The sequence below is a fragment of the Lithobates pipiens genome, unplaced genomic scaffold (assembly GCF_037356315.1).
Source record: "Lithobates pipiens isolate NorthernLeopardFrog02 unplaced genomic scaffold, aLitPip1_a1.2 Scaffold_8, whole genome shotgun sequence".
Classification (NCBI taxonomy): Eukaryota; Metazoa; Chordata; class Amphibia; order Anura; family Ranidae; genus Lithobates; species Lithobates pipiens.
Window position 1 is genome coordinate 208,736,152 of NW_027507903.1, and position 9,806 is coordinate 208,745,957.

The 9,806-nt window shown below is 50.4% G+C and overlaps 1 protein-coding gene across 1 annotated transcript in view; it reads right to left on the bottom strand.

The window, feature by feature from the left end:
- Positions 1-6,558, bottom strand: part of LOC143960255 (F-actin-capping protein subunit alpha-2-like) — an 80,695-nt gene extending 74,137 nt beyond the window's left edge. The window contains exon 1 of the mRNA XM_077468639.1: positions 6,399-6,558. Within this exon, the coding sequence (XP_077324765.1) occupies positions 6,399-6,437 (39 nt within the window). The 5' untranslated portion in view covers positions 6,438-6,558. The remainder of the gene's footprint in view (positions 1-6,398) is intronic.
- Between the last annotated feature and the right edge of the window lie 3,248 nt (positions 6,559-9,806).

Consider the following 9,806-nt stretch of genomic DNA (forward strand, 5'->3'; position numbering starts at 1 on the left):
GACTTTTTGGGAGCCTAGCCGCGTACGGGGCCCCGAAAACCAAGCACCGCCTTCAGGCTTTCTAAGGGCGTAAATTTTTGAGTTCACTTCTCACTACCTATTACAGTTTTGAAGGCCATAAAATGCCAAGATGGCACAAAACCCCCACAAATGACCCCATTTTAGAAAGTAGACACCCCAAGCTATTTGCTGAGAGGCATGTTGAGTCCATGGAATATTTTATATTTTGCCACAAGTTGCGGGAAAATTACAAACTTTTTTTTTTTTTTTTTTTTTCACAAAGTTGTCACTAAATGATATATTGCTCACGCATGCCATGGGCATATGTGAAATGACACCCCAAAATAAATTCTGCTGCTTCTCCTGAGTACGGGGATACCACATATGTGGGACTTTTTGGGAGCCTAGCCGCGTACGGGGCCCCGAAAACCAAGCACCGCCTTCAGGCTTTCTAAGGGCGTTACAGTTTTGAAGGCCATAAAATGCCAAGATTGCACAAACCCCCCCCAAATGACCCCATTTTGGAAAGTAGACACCCCTAAATTTAGGGGTACACTAGTGAGACTAGGTAATAAATGGCGGGTGCCCTGAAACTATAAAAAAATAACTAACCAACCAGCGTCACCTGTAACAGTTATATGGTGATCACTGGTGAAAGGGTTAACTAGGGGGCAATCAGGGGGCTTTATGCGGTAGTATATGGGGGTCCCTGGCGCTATAAAAAGCTGCGGCGAACCTAAATACCTACCTGCCTAACTAGCGTCACCTGTGACACTAATACAGCGATCAGAAAAACGATCGCTTATTAGGCTGGGTTCACACTGGAGCGATGCGGGAACGCCACGAATGCGCGGCGGGTTCCCGCATCGCATGCCTCCCGGCGGCAGTTCACACTGCCCTATGCGAACTGCTGGGAGGGTCAGTGAAATGTTACTGACACCCCCAGATCAGTTCGCATATCGCAGTGCGATCTGCAAACTCGGATCGCATGGTGTGAACACCCATGCGATCCGATTCTGCTGCGGGCCAAAAAAAGGGTCCCGTGCGAATTTGCGGCGGGTGCGGCGAATGGCTGAACTCGAATCGCACAGAGATCGGATGTGATTTGCACTGCAGTGCGGTGCGAATCACATCCGTTCTCAAACCGCTGCAATGTGAACCCAGCCTTAGTGACACTGGCGACGGGGGGTGATCACGGGGTTAAACCTTTATTGGGGGGGTTAGGGGGGTACCTTAGAACTAAAGGGGGCTAACCCTAACTGCCCTAACAGTTATTAGTCACAAATGACACCCGCCGGGTGATCAGGGGGTTAAACCTTTATTAGGTAATAAATGGCGGGTGCCCTGAAACTATAAAAAAATAACTAACCAACCAGCGTCACCTGTAACAGTTATATGGTGATCACAGGTGAAAGGGTTAACTAGGGGGCAATCAGGGGGCTTTATGCGGTAGTATATGGGGGTCCCTGGCGCTATAAAAAGCTGCGGCGAACCTAAATACCTACCTGCCTAACTAGCGTCACCTGTGACACTAATACGGCGATCAGAAAAATGATCGCTTATTAGGCTGGGTTCACACTGGAGCGATGCGGAAACGCCGCGAATCCGCGGCGGGTTCCCGCATCGCATGCCTCCCGGCGGCAGTTCACACTGCCCTATGCGAACTGCTGGGAGTGTCAGTGAAATGTTACTGACACCCCCAGATCAGTTCGCATATCGCAGTGCGATCTGCAAACTCGGATCGCATGGTGTGAACACCCATGCGATCCGATTCTGCTGCGGGCCAAAAAAAGGGTCCCGTGCGAATTTGCGGCGGGTGCGGCGGGTGCGGCGAATGGCTGAACTCGAATCGCACAGAGATCGGATGTGATTTGCACTGCAGTGCGGTGCGAATCACATTCGTTCTCATAAACCGCTGCAATGTGAACCCAGCCTTAGTGACACTGGCGACGGGGGGTGATCACGGGGTTAAACCTTTATTGGGGGGGTTAGGGGGGTACATTAGAACTAAAGGGGGCTAACTCTAACTGCCCTAACAGTTATTACAGTCACAAATGACACCAATGCAAAAAAAAAAAAAAAAAAAAAAAAATGACATTGGTGTCACTGTGACTGGGGGGCAGGGGTAATTGGGGGGGTGATCGGGGGGTAAAGGGGGGGTGTGAGTGTGCCTGGCATGTTCTACTGTGTGTGTAGAGTGTTGGTGCAACTTACTGATCCGCTCTCCTCCGTGTCGGAACGAAAAATACCGACACGGAGGAGAGAATACATCACTTCCTCTCCTGTGTTTACATTACAGGAGAGGAAGTGATGTCACCGGGGATTTCTATTCGTCGGGAGCGATCGCGAGGGGGTGGCCATGAATGAATGGCCGTCCCCTCGTCCGGGATCGCTCCCGAACGAATACCGACCGCCGCAGGCACCGGGCGGGGGCCCGATCGGGCCCCCGACCCGCGGGAGGCAAGGGACGTACATGTATGTCCTTATGCCTGCCCGTGCCATTGTACCGACGTACATCGGCGTGCGGCGGTCGGCAACTGGTTAAAGAGGAAGTAAACCCTGATGAGTTTACTTCCTCTTTCATTCCCTGTAAAGGTAAAGCATAATGGACTACTATGCATCGCATAGTAGTCCATTATGTGTCACTTACCTGACACAGGAGCCAGCAAAGTCACCGCTGTCCCCTGTAGTTCCGAGCATCCATCTTCTTGGTGGGTCTCGCTGCTCCGGCGCTGTGATTCGCCGGAGCAGCGATGACGTCACTCCCGCGCATGGGAGCCGAGACTCGCGGCATTGCCGTCATCGACGATGCGCCGCTGTCTACAGCGCATGCGCCATAGATAGCGGTGCCCGTCTTCGGGCAAATATCTCCTAAACCGTATAGGTTTGGGAGATATTTCTTGGACCTACAGGTAAGCCTTAATCTAGGCTTACCTGTAGGTCAAAGTGGTTTGTAAGGGTTTACAACCACTTTAAAGTAGAACTAAAGGCAGAACCCCCCCCCCCCCCATTTTGAATAGAATAAGGAAGGGTTATAACCCCCGATTTTTTTTTTTGCCATGTTCCCCACGGATGGGATTTCCCTTCACTTCCTGTCCCATAGCCAAAACATGCTATATAAATGCCAAACATCCAAACTGAGGAAATCCCAGCGTCACCAGAAGTAGTGTCCCATTGAAAGATTTCCCCTCTTATCCTGTTCTAGTGACAAAAAAAAAAAAAATTGGGATTTTCTTACACTTTTGTCACCAGAATAGAGAGATGGCAAATCTCCCCAACGGGGACACAGACAGCACTAAAAATCTAACAGGTGTTTTCCTCTCCACAACTAAAAAAATAACTCGTTGAAGTAATCCCAGGAGACATTGCGGATAATGCACCCGACATCTCGCGAGATTTCGGGTGCTACAGCCGACATCTCGCGTGATTTCGGTTATTACAGCCGAGATCTCGCGAGATCTCGGCTGTAATAACCCAAATCACGCGAGATGTCGGCTGTAGCACCCGAAATCTCACGAGATGTCGGGTGCATTAGCCGCAACGTCTCCTGGGATTACTTCAACGAGATCCCAGGAGACAGTGCGGGCTTCAGCAAGAAATGACGCTGATCCCCGCAAGAGACCGCCCATCGCCGCAGGGGTTTAAAATAAATTACTACAGATTACAAAAGGTAGGTGAATCCAAAAAAAAAAAACAGGTGGCATTATGAAATATATGAACTAGAGGCAACAGAATGGGCAAATGTTTTATTATGAGTGCAGAACCCCTTTAAGTGGTTAAACTTCCTGCATTTACAGTCCTTAAAAACTTAGACTGCCTGGATTTTTTCTTTACAGGCAGAAGTTCATGCCTTTGATCTAAGAAGGAAGAGTTAGTTACAATGTTTCATGTTAAAAACTTGGCCGACTGCACAATGTTTTCTTTTGACAGCTGAGTGAGCAGATAAGTCTCTCCATTTGTTATATGAATTGGCAATTTTTAAACGATTAATTGTGCAGCTCTACTAGCAAAGTGTACCTAATAAAGTGGCCGGTGAGTATATATGGCCTTGGCTGAACATGGTTATAACAGGATCGTGGCTGCAGCTGCATTTTTAGCTGGTGACTGGCTTTCATGTAAAAGTGATAGAGTGGCTCTACAGCTGCTGAATCACTTTTACAGGGCACAGAAATGGGTCCCCTCCCACTGTCGTTCCTGGGCTCCTCCGTGCCACTGGGTAGCCAAAGACCACAGCAAATGGTCATCCGACCGCTGAAAGAGGAAGGGAAGGAACGAACATCAGTTCCTCCCAAACCTCTGATGAATGAAGCTGGAAGCAACCGCAAATACGTTACTTCAGGTTTTAGTGCCGTTTCCTTGGCCGGCATAGGCCAGTGAAGCAGCCCATCAAACAGATCTCTGTTTGGAGGGCAGAGGTATTCATCCACTGTGACAGAAATAGTGTCAGGATCCGCTCAGAATCTTGACGGACAGCTGGTTCAGCCAATCAGTGACCTGCTGAAAGCCGGAGCCAGTCGCTGCCACCCCTCCACGGCCCGGCACTCCAGTGAGCACTGGGGGAGGAAGAGCGCAGAGCAGTGACTGACAGTCACCAGCTCTCTGCTCAGTGAGGACTGAAAGCTGAGCGATCGCTCACTTCTCGGTCTTAGAAGTGCCAGAGGACAGATGTGGCATCAGAGCGATGCTGCATCCACATAGTAAAAATGTATTTTTTTTTAATCCTGTACTTCAGTTTTATCCACTTCTGCTCCTTCTTTTAGATCTGTTCTCTTTGGTCACATGACCTACAGCCACTCCTCTCCTCTGTTCCAAGGGTTACAGCAGGAGAGACCAGGCAGACAGCACAGCGGTCACGTGACCTCCCGGCTAACATCAGGCAAAATAAAGTACACATGTTGTATAGATTTGTAGAGCAGTGGGGCTGGCAAAAATCTCTTTTACAACTGCTTTAAAAGTGGAACTAAACCCTCCTATCCATTTCAGCCAAGGAAACTGCCATCTTAGCCTCTGATCTGCAACTGTCATGATGCTACACATGTGATCAGTTCTGACACCAGAAAAAAGATGGTTTGACAGTTTGGTTGACAGCACAAGCAATGTAAAGGTTATATTCCCAGCAGGAATATAACTTTTTTTTTTTTTTTTTTTTTTTTTAACTGTTAAGGTGAAGGGTTTAGTTCTGCTTTAGGGTACTTTCACACTAGGGCAGGTTTCAGGTGTTTTAGCACTAAAAATGGCCCCTGTAAAGTGCCTGAAAACTGGCTCTCCAGGGTGGAAGGTGGAGTGCTTTCACACTGGGGTGGGGCACTTGCGGGATGGAAAAAAAAGCAGCATCTTTGTGGAGATGGTATAGGAGCAGTGTATACACTGCCCCTCCCCATTGGAATGAATGGGAAGCGAATTGGAAGTGCCGCAACATGGGCAATATTAACCCCTTTTTTTGAGCCGTTAGTGGGGGTTAAAAGTGCCTTGCTAACGGCAGAAAATCGCCACTAAAACTAGTGGCGCTTTACTGCTAACGGACTCATTGCCCCAGTGCGAAAGTACCCTTAAAGTGGGAGCGTAAATATCTCCTACACGTGCGGTCATTTAGAAGATATTTACTGTACATGCAGCCGGTGACATCCCTGGAGTATGGGCTCTGAAGGAACGGCCGCCCCGTGCCATTCCTTCAGAGCCCCATGCTGTAAACTTCGGCTCAGTCATCGCGGCTCACACAGCCGGAGCCCGCAAACCCTGGAGGAAGACGGGTGAAGATGGGTGAAGATAGGAGCGCCTGCTGTTCTGACTTCTCAGCACTGGAAGGGCTTCCTTTTAAAGGCAAGTTTACCATAATGTGCTAGTATAAGATGCATACTAGCACATAATGACATTACCTTGCAGGGTACAGAAGTCCAGTGGTATACTAGCACTTTAAGCACAGGGGTGGTGTGTTTTATTAAAAGTTCCCTTTTATCATCTATGGTCTATCAACATATAAAATGACACACAGACCCCCATTTCCTGTATGGAGATCACTGGGATAGTAGCAGACAAACCCCCCACGTAGTAGTTGCCCATCAGTAATGTCCGGACATCACACAGACTAATGAGGAGGAGTGGGGGGTGTGCAGGGTGACCAGTGACAGGGATGACAGGGGGATGTCCCGCACACTGACAGCCTCAAAAGCCTCCGCCCTTCTGTCTCCTATTTTCGGCCGAGGCCGTACAAGGAGCGGACCGGCTGGGAGGAAGAAGAGGCGGAAGTCAGCCAACCCCACCCTGACCGGAGCCCACTTACCTGAGACACCGGCCCCTCCCCCTCCACATACCGGGGACCCCCTACACAGGACTCTCCCCACACCCCTCGCTCTACAAGGAGCGGAGCTCATCCTTCACACACATCACACAACACCGACCTTCTCCTCATCAGACAGCTGCTCCTCCACATCCGCCATCTTCTTCACCCCCTTTTCCTGACTGACTGCGCGCGACACATGTGGGCGGAGTCTGACGTCCCCTCCGCCGGTCCGCCCACACGAGAAGGGACCGGGGGCGCGCTCGGGATGGGGTGACGGGAGCGCGCTGTGCTGTGACCGAGGCGGGAGGAGAGGATGAAACGTCATGTCTCACAACAGCGCCCTCACCGGCCACACTATGTCAGTTCAGTGTAATGTCACCTGTTACAATTCTGAAGTGATATGAACCCCTTTTACTGCCGGTGTGCTATCATATACTGTCCCCCATCGGATAGTGTCCGCTGTGTACTGCGCATGCACAGCACACACAGATTCCAAAAATAGCTGAGCATGAACGGCAGCTGCACCGTCAATCCAGGTTCTATCCCCACCATCCAAGTGGACATAGAGTTGGAATAGAAAAGAGCCAAGCACAGCGAGGCCGAGCCCAAAGCGTGGCGCCTCTCTAATTTTCCAAACCCTATGTCAGCTTGGATGGTGGGGCTACTACCCCCACTCACGGCGCAGGCGCCGTTCATCTTCAGCGATTTTCCAAAGCTTCGTCTGCTCTGTACTGCGCATGCGCAGTACGGGGCGGACACTATATGATGGGCGGTGTTCTGGCAGATAGTGTCCTGCCATCATATACACTATATGATGGCAGGACACTATCTGCCAGAACACCGCCCATCATAGAGTGTCCGCCCCGTACTGCACATGCGCAGCGCTTGCGCAGTACGGAGCAGAAGAAGCTTCGGAAAATCTCTGAAGATGAACGCCGCCTGCGCCGTGAGTGGAGGTGGAAGCCCCACCATCCAAGCAGACAAAGGGATGGGAAAATTAGAGGGCCCCTCGCTGGCTCACTCAGCTCGCCACGCTTCGGGACCGGCTTCGCTGTGCTCGGCTCTTTTATATTCCAACTCTATGTCCACTTGGATGGTGGGGACTCACCTGGACTCACGGCGGAGGCGCTGTTCATGTTCGGCTATTTTCGGAATCTGTGTGTGCTGTGTATTGCAGCGGACACTATCTGATGGGGGACTGTATATGATAGGACACCGGTGTCCTATCACATAATGCCCCCCATTGGATAGTATCTGCTGTGTACTGCGCATGTGCAGTACACAGGACAACCACATTCGAAAAATAGCCGAAGATGAACGGCACCTGCGCCGTGAGTCCAGGTTCTATCCCCACCATCCAAGTGGACATAGAGTTGGAATAAAAAGAGCCGAGCGCAGCAAGGCCGAGCCCGAAGCATGGCAAGCGAAGCGAGGCCGTGCCTGAAGCGAGGCGAGCGAAGCAAGCCCGCGAGGGGCCCTCTAATATTTGCAGCTCTATGTCCACTTGGATGTTGGGGCTAGCGCCTCTACTCACGTCGCAGGCGCCGTTCATCTTCGGATCTCCTGCTCCGTAGTGCACAAGCATTGCACCTGCGCAGTACGGGGCGGACACTTTTAAATGTCCAGACGCTATATGTCAGAACACCGGTGTTCTGTCCAAAAATGTCCGGCTATCGAATAGTGTCCGCTGTGTAATGCGCAGACGCAGCGCTTGCGCAGTAAGGAGCATAAGGAGATTTGGAAAATCTCCGAAGATGAACAGGGCCTGCGCTGTGAGTCCAGGTGTAAGCCCCACCATCCAAGTGGACATAGGGCTTCACATATTAGAGGGCCCCTTGCGGGCTTGCTTCGCTCGGCTCTTTTTATTCTAACTCTATGTCCACTATGATGGTGGGGCTAGAACCTGGACTCACCGCACAGGCACCGTTCAGCTTCTGAGATTTTCAGAATCTGCTTGTCCTGTGTACTGCGCATGCCATAATCTGTGTGTGCGTGCACACTTCCACTGGACAGCGGGGGAGCCAATGAGCGGGTCTGTCCGCCGGCCACTCGCGACCACCTAAAGAAAGCACTATTTGATTGTAAACAAAAAAAAAAGGAAGATCTATTTGTCGGAAAAAAGGACATACATTTTGTTTGGGTATAGCGTCACACGACTAAGCAAAAGTCAGTTAAAGCAACACAGTGCCGTATTGCAAAAAATGGCCTGGTCATTAAGGGTTAAATCCTTCTAGGGCTGAAGTGGTTTATCACCACAGTTTTTTTTTTTTGTGCTGATCAGGCTGCACTGATGGCAACTGATAGGCTGCACTAATGGGACAGCACCAATGGGTACTGATGAGGAGCCACTGATGGGCACTGATAGGTGACACTGATGAGGAGGCACTGATTGGAAGCGCTAATAATCAAGACATTGTCAGCATGAGGAAAGGAATGCCAATAACCGGCTTGTGTTTACATCAGCTGTGATAAGACACTGATCATGTGGTAAAGGGCGATTGTGACTGGCCCTTTACCCCAATCTGTGATAAGCTGTGTCCCAAAGACACAGCTATCACAGAGGGCACCGCAGTGGGTGCATGGCAGGCGTGAACTTGGGAGGCCAGCATGTGATGCCTCGCAGAACTGGCTGTCCGCTCTGTAGCCGTCATTCGGCTATAACAAAGTTGGGAAGTGGTTAATCCTCAAACATGATATGCTTTCTAGAAGCAGAGACCCCAGAGAATAAAATGGTGGTAATGCCATTTTTTTTATATCACACAATATTAATCTTATAGTTTATCAAGCCCGTATTTTCAGTAAAATATACCTATAAACATATTTAACCTCTTCACGCCGGCTGAATGCACATATGTGGCTTCTCGGCGTGTGGGCCTTCACACCGAGCAGCCGCATTAATGCAGCCCTGTGTACAGGGCTTGTGCAAGGATTTTTGACACCCTAGGCCAGTGATTGCAAACTTTGGCACCCCAGATGTTTTGGATGCTCACGCACTTTGCAGTGTTGCTGAGCATCATGAGAAATGTAGTTTCAAAACATATAGGGTGCCAAGGTTCGCCATCACTGCCCTAGGTGAAACCTCATTCTGCCCCTGACTCCACCCTCTTTTCCCTGCCCATCTCTGCACAGGCATACTTTCTCATCTCCTTGCCCACATTAACTCCGTTAGTGGGGGCTGTATGGAGTGAAGGCAATATGTATTGAGGGCAGTATATAGTGGATGGCAGGATGTACTGGGGGGGGGGGGGGGGAAGCATTATAGACAGAAGGAACTCTTCAGTCACTTATCTCATGGCTACAGCTGAAGATACCTGGGGCTGCCATCTCAGCTCCTCCTTCCAGTGCAGTGCATTTTCAGCCAGAGAGGGCACATATGTATTTGGGAGTCAGCCACATCCCCGCCCCGCCCATCATCTCAATCAGCCCCAGGAGAATCTACAGGCTTCGGCTTCAGAGCGGGTACCTGCAGGCTGAAGACATAGCAAGAGGCTGCTCCTGCCAGACCCCTTTGCGACCAAATGGAGTG